Raw genomic sequence first — 26,000 nt, 5'->3', positions numbered from 1 at the left:
CACCAAAATGAGGACTGTTATGGGTGAGGGGTGATGGTACTGGGAGAGGGGTGCAGGGTCAGAGGCTAAACTAGCGGCAGTGCTAGGGGCACCAGACAAAATCTTGCCTAGGGCATCATATTGGTTAAGGCCGACTCTGCATATGCAAGAAGCTGCTGTGATTTCTCTAACTCTATCTCCTGAATCAAGTGGTAATTTGCATACTGCAGGAGAGAGCCCAACATTGCAGTGCCTTGAATTTTCTTAGGACCTCATTCAGAGATGTATGCAAACCCGATAGTTTGCGCATGTGCAAAATGGGTCCTGGGTCATCTACTTATAGCAAATGCCTCCTGCTGCATTAACATATCTGAGCATCACTGCTGATTCCAAGTAAGCAACAGTGATGCTCAATCCAATCACATCTGAATCACCCATACAGTGCCCCCTGACCACAGCCTAATTGAAATGATGCAGCCATTTGGGACTGGCGAGCCGAAAGATGCAGCTGCACTGCATCCATCTCTGAATAAGGCCCATAATTTATTCAGCCATATTGAACCACTTGGTTGTGTCCCTTTTTATTAGAGATATGTGGAGATCCTTGATTTCTTGAAAAAATTCTAAAATCAGCTAAAATCTTGTCATTTGGACCTGTTTTTGTTCCTACAGTATTCTTAGCATTGGGCCTTATTCAATGATGGACAATATGGCGATCACAGCTGCAATTGAAAATATGCACACACAAAAAAATAGCTGCTTTGAAAATTACAGACACCCTCTGGAGTCATCGCATAGGCACAGCAGCTGTGTACACATTCCTAACATACATGCAGATTTTTCAATAATAGTCAGCTCAAGTAAATCAATGGCCATGCAGTATGGCAGCCTGAACAGAGACACCAGAGCCATATCGTTTGAGTACAGATTCGCAGATGCAGCCAGCAACACGTCCCCAAAACAGCCATGACATGCTTGCATTTTTGCCACAACTCTGATGTCAACGCCCACAAATGGTGCATGACAGTCAATCACTCTGTGTCAAGGTAAGCGCTGTGAGTGGCATCATTAGTAGATTTTGGCACATGCACAGTGTGAAGCATATGCATGCACAGTTTATTAATGATCACTTAACTGAGAAAACAGCATACTGTAGCATCCGCCAATGAATCAGGACCATAAATAACATTCATTTCCAGTCATTGCCAGTGAGAAATGACATCTGCATTCACAAGGGAGGGACTTACATACCCTCCAAAACATGGAAGATTCGGTTTTTACATCTGAAATCGGAACTTGGCGGGATGACCCAAGACGGAAGTTGGTTCGACTAGGAATCCAATGTATGGGTGTGTTCGGTTTTCTACAAAACCAAACTGCTCATCTCTACTTTTTATAGGCATCATAATGAAGGTTTAGGCAATAGAATGCGGTTTAGAAGTGAAAAACACCCATCACTTTAGTCTATTAGTCTATTGCTTGGTTGATTTTGTGTTCGATTTTTTTATTTTTGTTGATTTTTGGTCGATTTTCAAACTGACTGTTAGCAAATCTCTGATTTGCATTGATTATATAAGAAAATATTGATGTTTCTGGTTCGGCTAGGAATCCAATGTATGGGTGTGTTCGGTTTTCTACAAAACCAAACTGCTCATCTCTTCTTTTTATAGGCATCATAATGAAGGTTTAGGCAATAGAATGCGGTTTAGAAGTGAAAAACACCCATCACTTTAGTCTATTAGTCTATTGCTTGGTTGATTTTGTGTTCGATTTTTTTATTTTTGTTGATTTTTGGCCGATTTTCAAACTGACTGTTGGCAAATCTCTGATTTGCATTGATTATATAAGAAAATATTGATGTTTCCCAATGTTCTGTTTTGAGCACGGGTCAATTTTCCTGCCAGTTGACTTTAGTAAATCTCTGATTAGTAAAATCGACCAATAAATTATCCAAAAACAAAATCGGTCAAAATGAAGCTTTATTAAATATACCCCAAGTTGTCCGAACTTGAAAGTCCTTGATACACAGTACTGTTATGCAATGATGACAAGTGAATTACAGTCATTGGAACTCTGGAATAGAAGATTTGGTCACATTAGATAGTGTTCAGAATCTACAGAACAAGGTGATCACAGGAATGTCAGCTACTAATACAGAAAAAACGTGTGTGAAAGCAGCATATTTGGGAAATCAGCCATTTCCAAAGTCAAGAATTAGTGCTACAAAACCACTTGAGTTAGGGGGTAATTCAGAGTTGATTGCAGCAGCAAATTTGTTAGTAATTGGGCAAAACCATGTGCACTGCAAGTGGGGCAGATATAACATTTGCAGAGAGAGTTAGATGTGGGTGGGTTATATTGTTTCTGTGCAGGGTAAATACTGGCTGCTTTATTTTTACACTGCAATTTAGATTTCAGTTTGAACACACCCCACCCAAATCTAACTCTCTCTGCACATGTTATATCTGCCCACCTGCAATGCACGTGGTTTTGCCCAACTGCTAGCAAATTTGCTGCTGTGATCAAGTCTGAATTACCCCCTTAGTACATTCAGATGTGGTGTGGTCCAATGGAAGTAAAGTCTGTTTGTGGATGCAGATACACTGTGACGTTTATAGATGACTTCACAAGAATGACACACGTGTACTTCATAAAACAGTGACAAAGAAGAGTGCAGATTACAAGAGACTTGTAGAAAATGAAATAGGCCACAAACTCAAAGTCCTGGGATCTGATAATGGTGGACAATATCTCAACACAGAGGTGGAATATTTCTTGAGAAATATGGAATAGAGCATCAATTCACCATTTCCTATATTCCTGAGCAAAACAGTGTTAGTGAACGAGCAAACCAAACATTAGTGGAGAAAGTAAGATGTATGCTGAAGAATGCAGGCCTGGAGAAGCAGTTTTGGATAGAAGCTGTGTCCAGTTGCCCAAAAAATACATACAGTAACACCTATTGAAGCATGCTCAAACAGAAAACCAAGTGTGAAACAAGTAAGAACCTTTGGAAGTACTGATTATGTCCATATACCAAAAGAGAGAAGATGCAAACCAATTCAAAATCAATAAAGTGTATCAGGTTTGTCTATTGGCTATAAAGTAAAGTTTACAGATTGTGGAATCCAAGTAAGATAAAACTTGTCAAACTTGCCCAGTTTTGTTCTATAACTGTTGTTCTAATTGTAAAGCGCAACGGAATATGCTGCGCTATATAAGAAACTGCTAATAAATAAATAATAAGTCTTCATACTCTAGCAATAGCAAGTGGTTTAGGTAGATTATTTAATACGGAGGCACTAGTTTTATGGTAGGTACTCTTAAGGCTCTATGAGCGACATCGCCTATTGTTTCCCCTCCCTGGCCGGGGCGGTCGGCGGCAGTTCGTACACACTGAGCAATTTGACGGCCATATCGCTCCATGACGTCACGCCGCGGCTGGGCCATGCAGGCAGCTTTTGAACAACAGACCAAAGTGAGATGCATGCATGGTCGACAGCGAGGGTGGTTAAGGACGGCATACACACTGGCCAATATAATAAATGACCTCGCTCAGGAAGGGTGAAAATGAGCGACGTTGTTTACTTTCTCTGCAAGTGTATATGCACCTTTAGTCAGAAAGGAGAGTAAAATTGTCTTTAAAATGGCATAGCATTTATACTATTATCAGTGATGTGCGGTGAGGTGAGTCAGAGCCTTTTCTGTCATACTGATGTATACACCAGAGTTTTGACTGTTATAAAATATATGAAAAATACAAAAATATATTAGTAATATCTTCTTTGTATTATACTAGTCGTTTCTATAGTCAGAACTCACAAGTAAAAATTCTATAGCAGGTGAGGCACCTATCTTTTCCACACATCTTTGATCAAAACTCACCAAATTTCCAGCAGTATATACTGCTGCACCTGTGTATAATACCCACATGCACCCTTGGGCTCATATATTGCATGTAAATCTGGCTCTGGTACTAGCCAGTGTCTCCTGAGCCATTTACGCCACCACACAGCCCTGATTAATAGGTTTAACTTTGACATTTATAGGCACAGACAGATTTTTCGGGGAATTTCCAAGGATTATGAAGATGGTGCGCTCCTTGATATACACTAGGTGGAGAAGACTGGCTAGTCCATACCTTTGGAAAAGATACTTCATTTCATAGTTTCATCAACCGCAGTATTAAATATCTTGCTGCACTAACAGGTGGTATGCAAGCCTAACTAAAACAGCATTCTAGCAACTCTAAGTCAATCTAGCATCATACCCTACAACTCTGAAAGAGCATTTGTACCCTCTGTTTGTACCACATTTTCTTGTGTATTTTGAGTATTTTATCTTTGTACTAGAAACTCAATTGTCCATATTATCGACTATCACATCATGCCATTCTTCAAAGCATGTAAAGAAAATGAAGCACGAAGCTAGCACACTTCCAGACCCTACTAGCTGATGTGCCTACTGCAACACCTCAACCATATGACTCACTACATTTGTACCCCACCCATATATAAATGTAGTTATTTTCAATACGCCATTTTGTTTTATGGTAACACACTATGATTTTGGGGGGTTTTAGCCTTATTAAAATATTCAGTATACCCTGTATTGTTCTAATCTGTGTTGTATATCCTGTATTGTTGTAATGTGTGTTGTATGTAAGGCGTTGTGAAACACTTGTGGCGCCTTATAAACAAATTGTAATAATCATCATAATAATAATAATAATAATAATAATAATAATAATAATCATAATAATAATAATAATAATAATAATAATCATCTGATTATTTCACTATTTGGAATATGTTTATGTTATATGAATGAAGAATAACAATAATAAGCACCTTCCTTACAGAAAATATACCCTGGAAATGTGGTTTGAATGTTGGCATGCAAATTTGGCATGGTTATATGTATGGCACAGTATGTCACTCAATTTTCTCATTGAAGCACAAACCCAATGCTGATTCATATACAGTGCATCCAGAAAGTATTCACAGCGCTTCACTTTTTAGACATTTTGTTATGTTATAGCCTTATTCTAAAATGGAATAAATTAATTTTTTCCCTCAAAAGTCTACACATAATACCCCATAATGACAACATGAAAAAAGTTTTTTTGAGATTTTGCAAATTTATTAAAAATAAAAAACCAAGAAATTACATGTACATAAGTACTCACAGCCTTTGCTCAATGTTATGTTCAGCGTACTCGGAACCCTAGAGATTGGGTGGCAATAGAAGAGTTCCGAGTACAGAAACGTGGAGCTGCGGTAAAACTGAGATACGCAGCTATCCCTAACAAAAATCCCTGACTCCGTTGTCCTTCCCCAGTGGTTGATTAACTCCTGCGAGACTATGGTTTCTTGTGCCCACAGCAGCCGCGTTTGAACGGGCGGATTAGGTCTGCCCGGACTCTGATGCCCCCCGATCTTAATAGGTGACAAAGCGTTAACCAAGACAGAGAGAGAACAAGAGCAAAACTAACTAAGACAGACTCAACAATAAAAGGAGAAGACTACAGAAAACAAATAACTACTGTGTGTGTGGCGCAGCCGCCAAGAAAAATGGTAACCAGAGTAACGCTGCCTAAGTGCCAATACGAACCTGTCGTAGTGCGGCAAGGGCAACAATAGCGGAACCTCCGCAGAAAACAAAATGACAAAAGAATAAGGAGGATACGGCTTCAGCTGTAAGGTGCGGCAGAACCGCTACTCACGACACGGAAAGGTGCACGTAGAAAGCAAGGCTCAAGATTCAGGATAGCTTGACTGGAAGGCAGGAATAGATCCCCAGGACCAGACTCCGAAAAACAGGACACAGGATGCTGGAACGAACTGGCTGTAAGCAGGGACACTCCAGTGGCAGGTACAGGCTCCACAGGAAACATTACTGCATTCATCTTTCCCTCTATCCTGACTAGTCTCCCAGTTCCTGCCACTGAAAAACATCCCCACAGCATGATGCTGCCACCACAATGCTTCACTGTAGGGATGGTATTGGCCTGGTGATGAGCGGCGCCTGGTTTTCTCCAAACATGATGCCTGGCATTCACGCCAAAGAGTTCAATCTTTGTCTCATCAGACCAGAGAATTTTGTTTCTCATGGTCTGAGAGTCCTTCAGGTGCATTTTGGCAAACTCCAGGTGGGCTGCCATGTGCTTTTTACTAAGGAGTGGCTTCCGTCTGGCCACTCTACCATACAGGCCTGATTGGTGGATTGCTGCAGTGATGGTTGTCCTTCTGGAAGGTTCTCCTCTCTCCACAGAGGAATGCTGTAGCTCTAACAGAGTGACCATCTGGTTCTCGGTCACCTCCCTGACTAGGCCCCTTCTCCCACAATCGCTTAGTTTAGATGGCCGGCCAGCTCTAGGAAGAGTCCTGGTGGTTCCGAACTTCTTCCATTTACAGATGATGGAGGCCACTGTGCTCATTAATACCGTCAGAGCAGCAGATATTTTTATGTACCCTTTCCCAGATTTGTGCCTCGAAACAATCCTGTCTCGGAGGTCTACCGACAATTCCTTTGACCTCATGCTTGGTTTGTGCTCAGACATGCACTGTCAAGTGTTGGACCTAATATAGACAGGTGTGTGCCTTTCCAAATCATGTCCAATCAACTGAATTTACCACAAGTGGACTCCAATTAAGCTGTAGGAACATCTCAGGGATGATCAGTGGAAACAGGATGCACAATTTTGAGATCCTAGCAAAGGCTGTGAATACTTATGTACATGTGATTTCTTAGTTTTTTATTTTCAATAAATTTGCAAAAATCTTCAAAAAAAACTTTTTTCACTTTGTCATCATAGGGTATGTAGAATTTTGAGGGAAAAAAAAGAATTTATTCAATTTTGGAATAAGGCTGTAACATAACAAAATGTGGAAAAAGTGAAGCACTGTGAATACTTTCCGGATGCACTGTAACATGCCTTTTTCTGCTGAAGAAAAAAAAAAGTGCTGGAAGTCTGCACCGTCTGGAAATTGGGACTACTGAAAATTGGAATTGCTGGCAGGTGTGTGTCAGTGACGTGCGGTGAGTTAAATGGCTCAGGAAGTCAGATTAAGCCATACACTATACAATTATCTGTCAGATAATCTGCCAGATCTGGCTGGTTGGAATAAAAACATACTTGCCTACCTGACCCTCTCCATGAGGGAGAAAATGCTCTGTTCCTGGACTTTCCTGGTAATTTATGATTGCCATCACCTATGGTGAGCTAGTTAATTGATAAGAAAGGTGTTTCGCCACAGGTGATGGCAATCATACATTACCAGGAAAGTCCACGAACAGAGCATTTTCCCCCTCGTGGAGAGGGTCAGGTAGGCAAGTATGAATAAAAATCTGGTAATGGTTGAGAGCAAATGACAATAGACCACTTGCTCCCAAACAGTGGAAAATGGACAAAAATGGTTGTTTATACAAATTGGTTAAATCCGTAATTTCGCCAATTTGTGTGAACGACAGTTTTTGTTAATTTTCCAGTGTTTGGGAGCAAATGGTTTAGTGTCATTTGCACTCATCCATTACCAGATTTTCATTCCAAATTGTCAGATCTGGCAGATTATCTGCCAGATAATTGTATGGTGTATGCCCTGCTTTACACACAATAAGTGAGCCAAAGGTTGCAGGTGGGCATGATACACAAGTGCGGCAGTACTGTATATACTGCTGGAAATTTGCTGAGTTTTGATCAGAGATATGAAGAAAAAGTATGCAGTGCCTCACCTGCCATAGACTTTTTACTCCAGAGTTTTGACTATAAAAAATATTAGAATAAAACAAAAAAGATATTTGAATTATATTATTTGTATTTCTCATATAATTTATATAGTCAATACTGGAGTATGACAGGAAAGGCTCTACCTAATCTGCCTCACCTGACTGCACGTCACTGGTGTGTGTAAATGTAGTCTAGGCTTGTATAAATATGAAATACAAAATATCATACTTTAACATATACAGTAGAAATTAATAGTATGTTTAAATCTGTCATACTTAGATTAAAAATAGATTAAATAAAGGATCCCTGTAGTAGGGCAGTGTATTCTTCATACATGTGCTGTACTGAAAACTGCCATCCAGAGAGCTACAACTTTTATTAGGCACACCAATAATACTCAGATATTGCATCGCGTTCAATGGTATACAGACAAATCTGCAAAGAACATCAACTATTTTCAATAAAATATTCGAGAAATGTTTTGTGCAGAGTGGAATCTGCTTAGGTAAAATTTTATTTAGGTTGTACATTTTTGGAAATAATCTTACATACATATTATATAACACCAATGCAGTTTTACATTGTTTGAGGGAAAATATTTGAATCTTGTTGGGAAATATTTGCAAAAGTAATCACAGAATCATATATTTTTAAAATGGGCCACATACTATATATTGTAGTGTATGTATTTTTAAATACCCCATAGATTTTAAGAACCTTTAAAATGCTTAATTTTTGTCACTTAATAGCTTCTGTAATACAGGTACACTGGGTTACAGCTCATTCTCTTAAAGTCTGAGTAGAGCTAAATAAAAATTTTATCTAGATTTTTTGTGTCAAAAAAGAAATTAACTTTCAAAATTAAGTTCCCCCCAGGCAACGCTGTAATTTACTCAGAAAACTGATGAAACTGTCTATCTGATCTCTCATTAGATCAGGTATTATGCACATTTTTATTACTGGGATACCTAGTGTTAAGGTGTATACACACGGTGCAATGTTTTCTTACGATTTTGACTATAGAGTCCAAATCGTAAGAAAAGTTAGCACATATCACACCGTGGGTACACCGCTTGCGATACCGATGTGCGCTCCCGTGGGGTCGGTATCACAAGAAATAATAGACTGTGCAGGCAAGGCAATTTTGACTATATTGTGTACAATCTAGTTTTTAGTATAGTCAAAATTGGCACCTAGTCAAAATCGCACATAATCAAAATCACAATTAAAGATAATATCGGTGGTTCAGGGCTTCAGGGAGTTCAAGGGAAATCACAAAATCAAAATCGTCACTTAGTCAAGGTTCTCATACAGAAGATAGACATTAAAAAGATAGAGAGTCATTAGGTCGACAGTCAAAAGGTCGACAGTCAAAAGGTCGACAGTCAAAATGTCAACAGGATCAAAAGGTCAACAATCAAAAGGTCGACATTGCCAAAAGGTCAACAATCAAAATGCCGGCAGGGTCAAAAAGGTCGACAGTCAAAAGGTCGACAGTCAAAAGGTCAACAGGATCAAAAGGTCAACAATCAAAAGGTCAACAATGAAAATGCCGGCAGGGTCAAAAAGGTCGGCAGTCAAAAGGTCGACACACAAAATAACATTTTGGATGTTTTGTGTTTGTAATTTTTTTTTACCCCAATTTGTTGAAATGCGTCCCCTCGCGGGCTCGCTTTGCTCGTAAAAAGTCAACAGTCAAAAGGTCGACAGGGTCAAAAGGTCGACAGTCAAAAGGTCAACAGGATCAAAAGGTCAACAATCAAAAGGTCAACATTGTCAAAAGGTCAACAATCAAAATGCCGGCAGGGGCAAAAAGGTCGACAGTCAAAAGGTCTACACACAAAATAAAATTTTGGGTGTTGTTTTGGGTTTATACATTTTTTTTACCCCAATTTGTTGAAATGCGTTCGCTCGCCACATAGTTACTAAAGATAATAGTTTGTGACATGGATAGTAAATGCAGCAAAATAAAATAAAAATTTGTGTCGACCTTTTGACCCGGTTGACCATTTGACCTTTTGTAGTGTCGACCATGACTGTTGACCTTTTGCTCATCGACCTTGTGACTGTTAACCTTTTGACCCTGTTGACCTTTTGACCCTGTCGACCTTTTGACCCTGTCGACCATTAGTGGTTGACCTATTGACTGTTGACCTTTTTAGTGTAGATCTATAGACCAGATACCCTTAGTCAATATCTCACTGTGTGTATGCACCTTAAGTGTCATATACTGTACACTAAACAGTAACTTCTTATAGTACTATATTTTACAGGAGAGGGTTCAAATTAGAATAACACAAGTTGAATGAGGTGATCCAGACATCTGTGTTTATTCCCTTCATCTTGGGACAATTCGAAAATGAGTCACATGACACATACTTCCACTGATTTACAAATAAAAATGATGGCATTACTACTCAATAAAATAATATATCTTACAGGATTTTCTACATGTAATGATATCACTCCTCACAGCCCTTATAATCTATTAGAGTAATGTCTGAAAGTAAGTAGATTTGTGGACTGTGATTTGCAATTAGAATAGTTCTCATCTGGAGTTGCAATGTGTATTCCAATAGCTTTGTCTCGGATGAGTGAAGCCATAGATGAAACTGGTGCATGTTATCCAGATATTAATCATACAGAATTGAGCAGATATCCACAGTAATGACAGCGTCAGCATCTTATGCAGCATTTACTGAGTAATGTGTTTTGAAGCAAGTTATAATGGATTATATTAAAACAATGCAGCATTGTGTACCCACTATAAGGTTTCCCATTGTGTCAGACTGAGCCTTACCAGGCAGCATTTTTGTTTTACATAACACAAACTCATATGGTTTGGAATAATCCAGAGTCCTTTTTGTGAGGGGTCCTTATTGTGAAATGTTCTGTTAATATTCCACTGGAGGAAAATTTGCTTCTGCTATATCTGTAGTGTCTTGTATTGAGTTTCCTGAAAACTGCAAATACATGAAAAAAAACATTGCTGAAAAGGTTCATAAGTAGCCTGGCACCAATAATAGCAAAATCATTTCTTAAATATCTACATACTGTACATTTATCCACTCAGCAGCAGGGGAATAAAATGTGCTTGTGGTTGCACATATAAACCTAAACAATTCTATAAAGAGGCACTAGAAAACGACATTACCTATGTGCTAATAATGTGAGAGACAGTTGATATAGCAGAAATCACACACCATACTAAAACATAAGTTACAATTACAAAAATAAATTTAGTTAGTTGACTGGTCAAAATTAACATATAACTTAAGGAATAAACATGAGATTCACATAAAAGGTGTACACCATCACAATTAAACAATTGAACCATCTATTGATAATTAATATACGTCTCAAATAGATATACCTGTTCAGGCAGGTGGATCTTTACACACAGAACAGGCTTAACAACTATGGGGGTAATTCCGAGTTGATCGCAGCATCAAATTTGTTAGCAGTAGGGCAAAACCATGTGCACTGCAGGGGGGCAGATATAACATTTGCAGAGAGAGTTAGATTTAGGTGGGGTGTGTTCAAACTGAAATCTAAATTGCAGTGTAAAAATAAAGCAGCCAGTATTTACCCTGCACAGAAACAAAATAACCCACCCAAATCTAACTCTCTCTACAAATGTTATATCTGACCCCCCGGCAGTGCACATGGTTTTACCCAACTGCTAACTAATTTAATGCTGCGATCAACTTGGAATTACCCCCTATGTACTATAATGGAGTATTAAGGTGCATACACACAGTGCAATGTAATTTTACGATTTTGACTATATAGTCAAATTCGTAAGAAAAGTTAGCACATATCGCACCGTGTGTACACGGCTTGCGATACCGATGCGAGCTCCTGCGGGGTGGTATTGCAAGGAAAAATAGACTGTGCAGGCAAGGCAATTTTGACTATATTGTGTACAATATACATAGTATAGTCAAAATTGGCAATTAGTCAAAATCGCACATAGTCAACCGCAAGTAAAGATAGTCAATAATAGGATTTTGATAACCTACCGGTAAATCCTTTTCTCCTAGTCCGTAGAGGATGCTGGGGACGACATCAAGACCATGGGGTAGAGACGGGATCCGCAGGAGACATGGGCACGCTAAAGAATTTTCATTGGGTGTGAACTAGCTCCTCCCTCTATGCCCCTCCTCCAGACCTCAGTTGTAGGAACTGTGCCCAGGGAGACTGACATTTCGAGGAAAGGAATTACTTAACTAGTGGTGAGATATCTACCAACTCACACCCTCAACCATGCCGCACACATGGCATTCAACATAACACACGCCAACAGGCATGAACTAATTGCAGCAACATGCTGAAACCAAGATAACACAACTTGTGTAACTCTAATAACTAAACTGCAGGTAAAGTACGCACTGGGACGGGCGCCCAGCATCCTCTACGGACTAGGAGAAAAGGATTTACCGGTAGGTTATCAAAATCCTATTTTCTCATACGTCCTAGAGGATGCTGGGGACGACATCAAGACCATGGGGTCTATACCAAAGCTCCAGTACGGGCGGGAGAGTGCGGATGACCCTGCAGCACCGATTGACCAAACTTTAGGTACTCATCGGCCAAGGTGTCAAACTTGTAGAACTTAGCAAATGTGTTTGACCCTGACCAAGTAGTGGCTCGGCAAAGTTGTAATGCCGAGACCCCCGGGCAGCCGCCCAGGATGAGCCCACCTTCCTAGTGGAGTGGGCCTTTACCGACGTCGGTAACGGCAATCCAGCCGTAGTATGAGCTTGCTGAATCGTATTTCTAATCCAACGTGCAATAGTCTGGTTGGAAGCAGGACAGCCAATCTTGTGATCATACAGGACAAACAGAGCCTCTGTTTTCCGTATACGAGCTGTTCTAGCAACATAGATTTTCAAAGCTCTAACCACATCTAGAGACTTTGAATCAGTGAATGTGTCAGTAACTACTGGCACCACAATAGGTTGGTTTATGTGAAAAGCAGAAACCACCTTTGGAAGAAAATGCCCTATCTTCATGGAAAATCAGGTAAGGGCTCCTGTGAGACAAGGCCCCCAATTCAGACACCCACCTTGCGGATGCCAATGCCAAAAGCATCACCACTTTCCAAGTGAGAAACTTCAACTCTATCTTTTGTAGAGGCTCAAACCAATCCGATTGAAGGAACTGCAATACCACGTTAAGGTCCCATGGTGCCACTGGAGGCACGAATGGAGGTTGGATGTGCAGAACCCCTTTCACGAAGGTCTGAACCTCTGGAAGAGAGGCCAATTGTTTTTGGAAGAACACTGACAAGGCCGAAATCTGGACCTTGATTGATCCCAATCGTAGGCCCGCCTCCACACCATCCTGCAAAAAAATGGAGAAAACGTCCTAAGTGAAACTCTTCCGTAGGTTCTTTCTTGGATTCACACCAAGACACATATTTTCTCCAAATACGGTGGTAATGCTGTGACATTACTCCCTTTCTGGCCTGAATAAGGGTGGGGATGACCTCCTTAGGAATACCCTTCCTGGCTAGGATACTGCGCTCAACAGCCATGCCGTCAAACGTAGCCGCGGTAAGTCTTGGTACACACACGGCCCCTGCTGCAGCAGGTCCTCCCGAAGTGGAAAAGGCAGAGGATCTCCTATGAGTAACTGCTGAAAATCTAGGTACCAAGCCCTTCTTGGCCAGTTTGGGGCAATGAAGATTGCTCGAACCCTTGTCTTTCTTATGATCCTGAGTACTTTTGGGATCAGCGGAAGTAGAGGGAAAACATACACTGACGGAAACACCCACTGGGTCACCAGTGCATCCACTGCTACTGCTTGAGGGTCTCTCGACCTGGAACAGTATCTCTGAAGCTTCTTGTTGAGACGAGACGCCATCATGTCTATTTGAGGAACTCCCCAAAGACTTGTCACCTCTGCGAAGACTTCTTGGTGGAGCCCCCACTCTCCTGGATGGAGATCGTGTCTGCTGAGGAAGTCTGCTTCCCAGTTGTCTACTCCTGGAATGAATATTGCCGACAGAGCTTGTAGATGTTTTTCTGCCCAGCGGAGGATTTTTGTCGCCTCTGCCATTGCTGCTCTGCTTTTCATTCCGCCCTGCCTGTTTATGTATGCGACTGCTGTTACATTGTCTTCCTGGATCTGCACGGGACGGTCTTGAGGAAGATGTACCGCTTGTTGAAGGCCATTGTAAATGGCTCTTAGCTCCAGAACGTTTATGTGAAGGCAGGCTTCCTGTTGTGACCAACGTCCCTGGAAGTTTTCTCCCTGAGAGATTGCTCCCCAGCCTCGGAGACTTGCATCCGTGGTTACTAGAACCCAGTCCTGAATCCCGAACCTGCGTCCCTCTAGCAGGTGAGAGCTGTGTAACCACCATAGGAGCGAAATCCTGTTTTTTGATGACAGGATTATCTTTCTGTGCATGTGTAGGTGTGACCCCAACCACTTGTCCAACAGGTCCCACTGGAATACTCTGGCATGGAACCTGCCAAACTGTATGGCCTCGTAGGCCGCCACCATCTTCCCCAACAACTGAATGCACTGATGGATCGACACACTTGATGGTTTCAATATCTGTTTTACCATTTTCTGAATTTCCAGAGCCTTTTCCAAGGGAAGAAATACTCTCTGAACTTCTGTGTCCAGAATCATCCCGAGGAAAGACAACCTTATCGTCGGTTCCAACTGTGACTTTGGGTAATTTATGATCCACCCGTGTTGTTGGAGTATTGACAGGGAGAGGAATATGTTTTGTAATAACTGCTCCCTGGATCTCGCCTTTATCAGGAGGTCGTCCAGATAAGGGATTATATTGACTCCTTTCTGACGAAGGAGGACCATCATCTCCGCCATCACCTTGGTGAATACCCTCGGCGCCGTGGAGAGACCGAAAGGTGACGTCTGAAATTAGTAATGGCAATCCTGAATCGTGAATCTCAGATAAGCCTGGTGAGGAGGATAAATGGGAACATGTAGGTAAGCATCCTTTATGTCCACCGACACTAAGTAGTCCCCCTCCTACAGACTGGCAATCACCGCCCGAAGTGATTCCATCTTAAACTTGAACTTTTTCAGGAATAAATTCAGATCTTTTAGATTTAGGATCGGTCTGACCGAGCCGTCTGGCTTCGGAACAACAAAGAGGCATGAATGAAAACCCCGCCCTTGTTGTGACAACAGTACCAGGACTATGACCTGGTCTTGATATAATTTTTGGATTGCCGCTGTTACTGCTTCTCTCTCTGGCAGAGAAGCTGGCAAGGTCGATTTGAAAAATCGGCATGGGGGAACGTCTTGAAACTCTAGTTTGTATCCCTGGGATACTATTTGCAACACCCAGGGGTCCAGGCCAGACAGAATCCAATCCTGGCTGAAGAGTTTGAGACGTGCCCCCACCCGAGCTGCCTGGGGATTTGGCAGAATTAGGGGTAGACTTTTGCTCTTGGCAACCTGGAGCCGGTGTGGGCTTCTTTCCCCTTCCCCTACCTGCAATGAAGGGGGAACCTCTCGTCTTTTTGTATTTATTGGGCCGAAAGGACTGCATTTTCGGGTGATAGGTCTATTTTGCCGGTGAAGGCACAGAGGGCAAAAATGCTGACTTACCTGCGGTAGCCGCCGAGACTAATGCATCCAGGCCATCACCAAATAAGGCCTCACCTTTATATGTGAGAGCCTCCATGTTTATTTTGGCATCTGCATCCGCGTTCTTCTGGCAAATCCACAATGCCCGCCTAGCCGATACTGCCATTGTAGCGGCTTGTGAACTCAAGAGTCCAATATCCTTCATTGCTTCCAGCATGTAGACGGCAGCGTCCTTGATATTCCCTAACTTAAGGAGTATCTCATCTTTATCAATTGTGTCAATTTCTGATGACACGCTTTCTGACCATTTTTCAATAGCGCGACTCACCCATGCACAGGCAATAGTGGGCCTGAGCAGTGTACCATTGGTAACATAAATGGATTTCAATGTCGTTTCCATTTTGCGGTTTACCGGCTCTTTAAGAGAAGCTGTGCCAGGTGTAGGGAGAATTACCTTCTTTACACAGGAGGGTTTTGGATCCTGCACCGACCTAGATTCAAAGTACACACGTAATCATATAGGGGCCAGAGATGGACAATAATTATTGGAAATTCCTATCTGTCCGTATGGCGGTGCGCCCAGAGCAGAATTAAAAGACTACGTTATCAATCTTTAGGCACATCACTTATCGACTAACACTTAGATAATTTAACAAGAGTGCGCCCAAACAAGAGTCATACTTTTCTCCTTGTGCATATACAATAGAATTACCTTCTTTGTCAACCTGGAAAGTGCACTGTCTAACACAGGGGGTGACTCCCATTTTTTCCTGTCTTCGACCGGGATAGGATAAGCTATGTGAATCCTTTTGGGAATACGAAATTTTTTATCAGGATTCACCCACATCCCTTCAAACAGAGCATTTAGTTCGTGTGAAGGAGGGAACGTGACTTTGGATTTCTTTTCCTTACATAAATAAGCTTTTTCCTGAGGTACAGGAGTGCTTTCTGTAACCTCTAACACGTCCCTTATAGCCACAATCATATATTGTATACTTTTTGCCAATTTATGATCTATCTCTCTGGATTCACTATCGTCGACACAAGAATCAGAATCCGTGTCGGTATTAGTGTTTACAACATTTGCAAATGGTCTCTTATGTGACCCAGAGGGGCCCCCCGCATAAGGAATAACAGCATCCTGAAAAATCACATCTTCCACAGATTTTCTCCAGTATGCAGCCTTAGATTCAGACTTATTCAATCTACGGTTAATCAGATGCATAATGTCACGTAGCTCTTTCACCCATGCAGGCTCTTGGTGTGCCGGTAGCGCCACCACATTACAACTCTGTGTCCCTAAAATGGCTTCCTCCGGGGAGGAACTCCCTGCCTCAGACATGCCTCACACGTGTACACCACACTCACAGACACACTGGGACTTATTTTGGGGACAGATCCACAGTAAAATCTGTCAGAGGGACACAGGATAGGAGCAGCCAGTTCACAAACCCAGCGCCAGTATTGCCTGTGAACACAGTATGTCCACAGCCCAAAAGCGCTTTTAAATAGTAATGTACACTATCAAATGCACCACAATCGCTTTGTGCCCCCCCCCCCCCCCCCTTTAAAGCACCCTGTACTTGTCAGAAGTGGAGGAGAGGACCAGCTGTTCTCTGCAGCCTGAGGAGAGAGAGAAAATGGCGCTGAGTAGTGTGCTGTCTGCCTGAGGAAGAAGCTCCGCCCCCACAATGGCGCATCCTTACACTCAGTATATGACCTATTATTTATACTGGCGGGGGTAGGGCTGTGCCAGCGGCATCTTATGCCCCCTTTTAGCCAGTTTGAGGTATTTTTCTTGCTGCCCAGGGCGCCCCCGCGCCCTGCACCCTGTAGTGCCTGTATGTGTGGGCAGCAATGGCGCGCTGCGCTCCCGCCAGCTGCGCCGCACCTCAGCCGTCACTTACTTGATAGAAGATCATTCTTCTCATACTCACCTGTCTTCTGACTTCTGGCTCTGTGAGGGGGGTGACGGCATGCCGTGGGAGTGAGCATCTAGGCACGGCTAGCATTCAGTTCCCTTCAGGAGCTAATGGTGTCCTGTCAGCCAGAAGCAGAGCCATGCAACTATTCAGGAAGTTGGTTCCTACTTCTGCCCCCTCAGTCCCACGAAGCAGGGAGTCTGATGTCAGCAGATCTCCCTGAAAATAAAAAACCTAACATAAGTCTTTTCAGAGAAACTCAGTAGAGCTCTTCAGAGTGCATCCAGTCGACCTGGGCACATTTCTAAAACTGAGGTCTGGAGGAGGGGCATAGAGGGAGGAGCCAGTTCACACCCAATGAAAAGTCTTTAGAGTGCCCATGTCTCCTGCGGATCCCGTCTATACCCCATGGTCTTGATGTCATCCCCAGCATACTCTAGGACGTATGAGAAATTGGTGGTTCTCGGCTCCGGGGAGTTCAAGGGAAATCGCAAAGTCAAAATCGGCACTAATGGGCCCTACACACTGGGCGGGAATACTGAAAGATATGAACGATCTCGTTCATTAATGAATGAGATACCGTTCATATCTTTCAGTGTGGAGGCAGCAACGATGAACGATGTGCAGCTCCACGCTCGTTTATCGCTGGTGCCCCGTCGCTTGTGCATGCAGGCCAATATGGATGATCTCGTCCATATTTGCCTGCACTGCTATGGAGCCCCATAGCAGTCCCCCCATCACTGCCCTCCCGCTGCCGGGTCGCCCGCCGGCTGTATCTGCCGTTGGGCAGCTCGGCGGCGGATCTGCCAGTGTGTAGGGCCCAATGGTTAATATCTCACCATGAGTATGCACCTTTAGACTGTGTTATGTAACACCTGGACTACTTATAATAATGCATTCGCTGAGAACCTGCTACTGGTGTGGATACAACTACAAATATAACTCTATTATTACCTGCTACATTTAGTATATAAAGATCCACCTGCCTGAACAGGTATATCTATTTCAGACATATATTTAATTATCAACAGAACAGATGGTTCAGTTGTGATGGTGTACACCTTTTATGTGAATCTCATGTTTATTCCTTAAGTTATATATTCATTTTGAACGGTCAACTTAATTACATTTATTTTTGTAATTGTAACTAATGTTTTAGTATGATGTGTGATTTGTGCCATATCAACTCTCTCTCTCTCTCTCTCTCTCTCTCTCTCTCTCTCTCTCTCTCTCTCTCTCACATTATTAGCACAGAGGTAATGTAGTTTTATAGATGTTGTTAAGGCATGCATCTATTTTTGTGTAAATGGATCTGTATTATGGAATGCAAAAATGATTATCTTCTAATAGGAAATGGGTGCATCTGTAGCAAAAGGAGGGCCACATATTGGGCTGGATTCAGGTTTGCAGACAAGTCGTTTTGCAGATGTGGCAATTTCATCAACTGAGAGTGTGTCAGGTTCTGGAGAGAGTTGTGCAAGGGACACTTGCAGCTAAATGTGTGTAACTAGGTGGCAACTGGGTTAGCATGTAGGCTAGAGGCAAGGGCTAGGCAGAGTTGAGCGCATGAGAAATACCTTTTTCTCTATCGTCCTAAGTGGATGCTGGGGTTCCTGAAAGGACCATGGGGAATAGCGGCTCCGCAGGAGACAGGGCACAAAAAAGTAAAGCTTTACTAGGTCAGGTGGTGTGCACTGGCTCCTCCCCCTATGACCCTCCTCCAGACTCCAGTTAGATTTTGTGCCCGAACGAGAAGGGTGCAATCTAGGTGGCTCTCCTAAAGAGCTGCTTAGAGAAAGTTTAGTTTAGGTTTTTTTCTTTACAGTGAGTCCTGCTGGCAACAGGATCACTGCAACGTGGGACTTAGGGGGAAAGTAGTAAACTCACCTGCATGCAGAGTGGATTTGCTGCTTGGCTACTGGACACCATTAGCTCCAGAGGGATCGAACACAGGCCCAGCCGTGGAGTCCGGTCCCGGAGCCGCGCCGCCGACCCCCTTGCAGATGCTGAAGCGTGAAGAGGTCCGGAAACCGGCGGCTGAAGACTCCTCAGTCTTCATAAGGTAGCGCACAGCACTGCAGCTGTGCGCCATTTTCCTCTCAGCACACTTCACTGGGCAGTCACTGAGGGTGCAGAGCGCTGGGGGGGGGCGCTCTGAGAGGCAAATATAAACCTTATACAAGGCTAAAAATACCTCACATATAGCCCATAGGGGCTATATGGAGATATTTAACCCCTGCCTGACTGGAAAAATAGCGGGAGAAGAACCCGCCGAAAAAGGGGCGGGGCCTATCTCCTCAGCACACGGCGCCATTTTCTGTCACAGCTCCGCTGGTCAGAACGGCTCCCAGGTCTCTCCCCTGCACTGCACTACAGAAACAGGGTAAAACAGAGAGGGGGGGCACATTAATGGCTATATATATATATATTAAAGCAGCTATAAGGGAGCACTTAATATAAGGATATCCCTTGTATATATAGCGCTTTGTGGTGTGTGCTGGCAGACTCTCCCTCTGTCTCCCCAAAAGGGCTAGTGGGTCCTGTCTTCATTAGAGCATTCCCTGTGAGTTTGCGGTGTGTGTCGGTACGTGGTGTCGACATGTATGAGGACGATATTGGTGTGGAGGCGGAGCAATTGCCAAATATGCAGATGTCACCCCCCAGGGGGTCGACACCAGAATGGATGCCTTTATTTGTGGAATTACGTGATGGTTTATCTTCCCTTAAACAGTCAGTTGAGGACATGAGGCGGCCGGACAATCAATTAATGCCTGTCCAGGCGCCTCAAACACCGTCAGGGGCTGTAAAACGCCCTTTGCCTCAGTCGGTCGACACAGACCCAGACACGGGCACTGATTCCAGTGACGACGGTAGAAATTCAAACGTATTTTCCAGTAGGGCCACACGTTATATGATTTTGGCAATGAAGGAGACGTTACATTTAGCTGATACTACAGATACCGTAAAACAGGGTATTATGTATGGTGTGAAAAAACTACAAACAGTTTTTCCTGAATCAGAAGAATTAAATGACGTGTGTGATGAAGCGTGGGTTGCTCCTGATAAAAAGTTGATAATTTCAAAAAAGTTATTGGCATTATACCCTTTCCCGCCAGAGGTTAGGGCGCGCTGGGAAACACCCCCTAAGGTGGACAAGGCGCTCACACGCTTATCCAAACAAGTGGCGTTACCCTCTCCTGAGACGGCCGCACTTAAGGATCCATCAGATAGAAAGATGGAAGTTATTCAAAAGAATATATACACACATGCAGGTGTTATACTACGACCAGCTATAGCAACTGCCTGGATGTGCAGTGCTGGAGTAGTTTGGTCAGAATCCCTGATTGAAAATATTGATACCCTAGATAGGGACAATGTTTTACTGTCGTTAGAACAAATAAAGGATGCATTTATCTATATGCGTGATGCACAGAGGGATATTTGCACACTGGCATCTCGGGTGAGTGCTATGTCCATTTCAGCCAGAAGAGCCTTATGGACACGACAGTGGACAGGCGATGCGGATTCAAAACGTCACATGGAGGTTTTGCCGTATAAAGGGGAGGAGTTATTTGGAGTTGGTCTATCAGACTTGGTGGCCACGGCTACTGCCGGGAAATCCACTTTTTTACCTCAAGTCACTCCCCAACAGAGAAAGGCACCGACCTTTCAACCGCAGCCTTTTCGCTCCTACAAAAATAAGAGAGCAAAGGGCTTGTCGTACCTGCCACGAGGCAGAGGAAGAGGGAAGAGACACCAACAGGCAGCTCCTTCCCAGGAACAGAAGCCCTCCCCGGCTCCTGCAAAAACCTCAGCATGACGCTGGGGCCTCTCAAGCGGGCTCGGGGACAGTGGGGGGCCGTCTCAAAAATTACAGCGCGCAGTGGGCTCACTCGCAGGTAGACCCCTGGATCCTGCAGATAATATCTCAGGGGTACAGGTTGGAATTAGAGACGGATCCTCCTCATCGTTTCCTGAAGTCTGCCTTACCAACCGTCTCTTCCGAAAGGGAGAGGGTGTTGGAAGCCATTCACAAGCTGTGCGCTCAGCAGGTGATAGTCAAAGTACCCCTATTACAACAAGGAAAGGGGTATTATTCCACTCTATTTGTGGTACCGAAGCCGGATGGCTCGGTAAGGCCTATTCTAAATCTGAAGTCCTTGAACCTCTACATAAAAAAGTTCAAGTTCAAGATGGAGTCACTCAGAGCAGTGATAGCGAACCTGGAAGAAGGGGACTTTATGGTATCCTTGGACATCAAGGATGCGTATCTACACGTTCCGATTTACCCCGCACACCAGGGGTACCTCAGGTTCATTGTTCAAAACTGTCACTATCAGTTTCAGACGCTGCCGTTCGGATTGTCCACGGCGCCTCGGGTCTTTACCAAGGTAATGGCCGAGATGATGATTCTTCTTCGAAGAAAAGGCGTATTAGTTATCCCATACTTGGACGATCTCCTAATAAGGGCAAGGTCCAGAGAACAGCTGGAGACAGCTTTAGCACTATCTCAAGAGGTGCTAAGACAACACGGGTGGATTCTGAATATTCCAAAATCCCATTTAATCCCGACAACTCGTCTGCTGTTCCTAGGAATGATTCTGGACACGGTTCAGAAAAAGGTTTTCCTTCCAGAGGAAAAAGCCAAGGAGTTATCCGATCTGGTCAGGAACCTCCTAAAACCAGGAAAAGTGTCAGTACATCAATGCACAAGAGTCCTGGGAAAAATGGTGGCTTCTTACGAAGCAATTCCATTCGGCAGATTCCATGCAAGAATATTCCAAAGGGATCTGTTGGACAAATGGTCAGGGTCGCATCTGCAGATGCACCTGCGAATAACCCTGTCACCAAAGACAAGGGTGTCACTTCTGTGGTGGTTGCAGAAGGCTCACCTATTAGAAGGCCGCAGATTCGGCATTCAGGATTGGATCCTGGTGACCACGGACGCCAGCCTGAGAGGCTGGGGAGCAGTCACACAAGGAAGAAACTTCCAGGGAGTATGGACGAGTCTGGAAAAGTCTCTTCACATAAACATTCTGGAACTAAGAGCAATCTACAATGCTCTAAGCCAGGCGGAACTTCTCCTGCAAGGAAAGCCGGTGTTGATTCAGTCGGACAACATCACGGCGGTCGCCCATGTAAACAGGCAGGGCGGCACAAGAAGCAGGAGTGCAATGGCAGAAGCTGCCAAGATTCTTCGCTGGGCGGAGAATCACGTGATAGCACTGTCAGCAGTGTTCATCCCGGGCGTGGACAACTGGGAAGCAGACTTCCTCAGCAGACACGATCTTCATCCGGGAGAGTGGGGTCTACATCCAGAAGTCTTCAACATGTTAATAGACCGTTGGGAAAGACCAATTGTAGACATGATGGCGTCTCGCCTCAACAAGAAACTGGACAAATATTGCGCCAGGTCAAGAGATCCACAGGCAATAGCTGTGGACGCACTGGTAACTCCTTGGGTGTACCAGTCAGTGTATGTGTTTCCTCCTCTGCCGCTCATACCAAAGGTATTGAAGATCATACGGCAAAGAAGAGTAAGAACAATACTAGTGGTTCCGGATTGGCCGAGAAGGACTTGGTATCCGGAACTTCAAGAGATGCTCACGGACGAACCGTGGCCTCTACCTCTGAGAAGGGACCTGCTACAGCAGGGTCCCTGTCTTTTTCAAGACTTACCGCGGCTGCGTTTGACGGCATGGCGGTTGAACGCCAGATCCTAAAAGGGAAAGGCATTCCAGAAGAAGTCATTCCTACCTTGATTAAGGCACGGAAGGAAGTCACCGTGAAACATTATCACCGCATTTGGCGAAAATATGTAGCGTGGTGCGAGGATCGGAGGGTTCCGACGGAGGAATTCCAACTGGGTCGTTTCCTACATTTCCTGCAATCAGGATTATCTATGGGTCTCAAATTGGGATCCATTAAGGTTCAAATTTCGGCCCTGTAAATATTCTTCCAAAAAGAATTGGCCTCTGTCCCTGAGGTCCAGACTTTTGTCAAGGGAGTACTGCATATACAGCCTCCTGTGGTGCCTCCGGTGGCACCGTGGGATCTAAATGTAGTTTTAGATTTCCTCAAATCCCATTGGTTTGAACCATTGAAAAAGGTGGATTTGAAATATCTCACATTGAAAGTGACTATGTTACTAGCCCTGGCCTCTGCCAGGAGAGTATCTGAATTGGCGGCTTTATCTTATAAAAGTCCTTATCTAATCTTCCATTCGGATAGGGCAGAACTGCGGACTCGTCCGCATTTTCTCCCTAAAGTGGTATCAGCATTTCATCTGAACCAACCTATTGTGGTGCCTGCGGCCACTAGCGACTTGGAGGACTCCAAGTTGTTGGACGTTGTCAGAGCCTTAAAAATATACATTGCAAGGACGGCTGGAGTCAGAAAATCTGACTCGCTGTTTATATTGTATGCACCCAACAAGTTGGGCGCACCTGCTTCTAAGCAGTCGATTGCTCGTTGGATTTGTAACACAATTCAACTTGCACATTCTGTGGCAGGCCTGCCACAGCCTAAAACTGTAAAAGCCCACTCCACAAGGAAGGTGGGCTCATCTTGGGCGGCTGCCCGAGGGGTCTCGGCATTACAACTCTGCCGAGCAGCTACGTGGTCGGGGGAGAACACGTTTGTAAAATTTTACAAATTTGATACCCTGGCAAAGGAGGACCTGGAGTTCTCTCATTCGGTGCTGCAGAGTCATCCGCACTCTCCCGCCCGTTTGGGAGCTTTGGTATAATCCCCATGGTCCTTTCAGGAACCCCAGCATCCACTTAGGACGATAGAGAAAATAAGAATTTACTTACCGATAATTCTATTTCTCGGAGTCCGTAGTGGATGCTGGGCGCCCATCCCAAGTGCGGATTATCTGCAATACTTGTACATAGTTATTGTTAACTAATTCGGGTTATTGTTAAGGAGCCATCTTTAAGAGGCCCTTTCTGTTGTCATACTGTTAACTGGGTTTAGATCACAAGTTGTACGGTGTGATTGGTGTGGCTGGTATGAGTCTTACCCGGGATTCAAAATGCCTCCCTTATTGTGTATGCTCGTCCGGGCACAGTACCTAACTGGAGTCTGGAGGAGGGTCATAGGGGGAGGAGCCAGTGCACACCACCTGACCTAGTAAAGCTTTACTTTTTTGTGCCCTGTCTCCTGCGGAGCCGCTATTCCCCATGGTCCTTTCAGGAACCCCAGCATCCACTACGGACTCCGAGAAATAGAATTATCGGTAAGTAAATTCTTATTTTTTCTTGCACCAGGTATAGGTTGGTGCAAGTCTGCACTGATAGTAATGACACATAGGGGTTGACAATACTAAATACTTTTGTCGTATAAACAACCCTTTATGAAGCTAAGAACACTGTACGCTGTTTGCTTAAGAAATACCGTATGGGTACGCTATCTGCGTAACGATCGCTAAGCCGTAGGCAAGACGCTCAAGCGTCACGTTCGCTCACGGCCCAGTGATCACAGGACACGTTATTGGTTATGTCTAGGGGAATGATTCGCTGTAGCGTAGCCTATGCTCGAGACCACGAGGAGGTCACCAGCGATGCAGACGCTCACAACACTATACCTTTATGTTAAAACCTTATACCAATGAAATACACTGAATACCTTAATGTGAGTACAGGGTGTAAGTGCAACCTTGTGTAACCTGACTAACTACAAAGCTGCTTGAGCGTCACCGACGCTCAAGTGAACACTTAACACTATAGAAAATACACAGATACTGGTTTAGGTTCCAAAGCCTATTAACTATGTATTATAACTAATATACTTGCAAAAAGGAATCACAGTACAAATGATACACTACAGTATAACATAAACCACCTAACCAGATAACTATACAGGAAACACACTACAATACAATACAGTTAAGTTTAAGGAGAAATAAGAGAAGATGAGAAGACAAGAGAGAGAGAGAGAGAGATTTGAGAGAGATTGGCTCACAATAACATTAAAAGACAATATGGTTGCAGCGAAGCTTACACATGTGAGGAACAATCGCTGCGCAGTTAATCAATGCTGAGAATCTTTGTTTAGAAAGTACTTGAGCTTACCCATGCTGCCTGTCCCTATATACACAACACCCAGCTACACAATCGTCCCTACAATGCCGCATGGGGCAGAAGCTAGACTCCATTTTATTCCAAAATGTCCAAGCCTCAAAACAATGCATATGTTCTGATTTTACAATTCCAAACAATCTAAATCACCTTTCACAATTTCAAGCAAACACAGTATCTCTATAACCAGAGCATATGAGTTATCACAAGACCAGACCACCAGGTACTCACAAGTATCAGCCTGCCATTGCTACCAGCACATATTCAAAAGTACTGCATGGTGGTATTTATGATTAACAAGATCCCAGCTACCATCACAGATTCCACAGGGCACCAACACTAACACCCAACAATCATCACAGCCAAGTTACAATATCCTATTTAAACCAGAAAGCAATATGTCTATATTTCCTTCTATAGCCATGTGATTCTATACTTAGCCTTTGGGAAGGAATTCTGTCCTGGGGATGTAGCCGCCATGCTGCTTGATGCTAGCTTAGTTCTGAGTGTCAGTCAGCCCTGTGATCTCCAGTGGGTATATCATACCTGCATTCCAGCTGTGGGGGTGTGTCAACCACAGGAAGTGTGTGTCCCTCCCAGCATGTGAGCCAGCTGCATCAGTGGCCTTGGTTATGTAACACAATGGGTGATGACCAACACATTCCTGTCTAGTGAGAAGCTATTGTTTGGCGAATACAAAACAGAATCCTGTCTGGG

General features: G+C 43.7%; 1 protein-coding gene across 2 annotated transcripts in view; it reads right to left on the bottom strand.

Moving 5' to 3' along the window:
- Positions 1–8,185: 8,185 nt before the first annotated feature.
- CDKL2 (cyclin dependent kinase like 2) overlaps positions 8,186–26,000 on the bottom strand; it is a 178,723-nt gene continuing 160,908 nt past the window's right edge. For both annotated transcript variants that reach the window (XM_063916747.1, XM_063916739.1), the window contains exon 13: positions 8,186–10,671. In XM_063916747.1, the coding sequence (XP_063772817.1) occupies positions 10,603–10,671 (69 nt within the window). In that variant the 3' untranslated portion in view covers positions 8,186–10,602. The remainder of the gene's footprint in view (positions 10,672–26,000) is intronic.

The sequence above is a fragment of the Pseudophryne corroboree genome, chromosome 1, assembly GCF_028390025.1.
Source record: "Pseudophryne corroboree isolate aPseCor3 chromosome 1, aPseCor3.hap2, whole genome shotgun sequence".
Taxonomy (NCBI): domain Eukaryota; kingdom Metazoa; phylum Chordata; class Amphibia; order Anura; family Myobatrachidae; genus Pseudophryne; species Pseudophryne corroboree.
The sequence above is the reverse complement of the archived record's forward strand: the minus strand, read 5'-3'. Positions and strand labels throughout refer to the sequence as shown.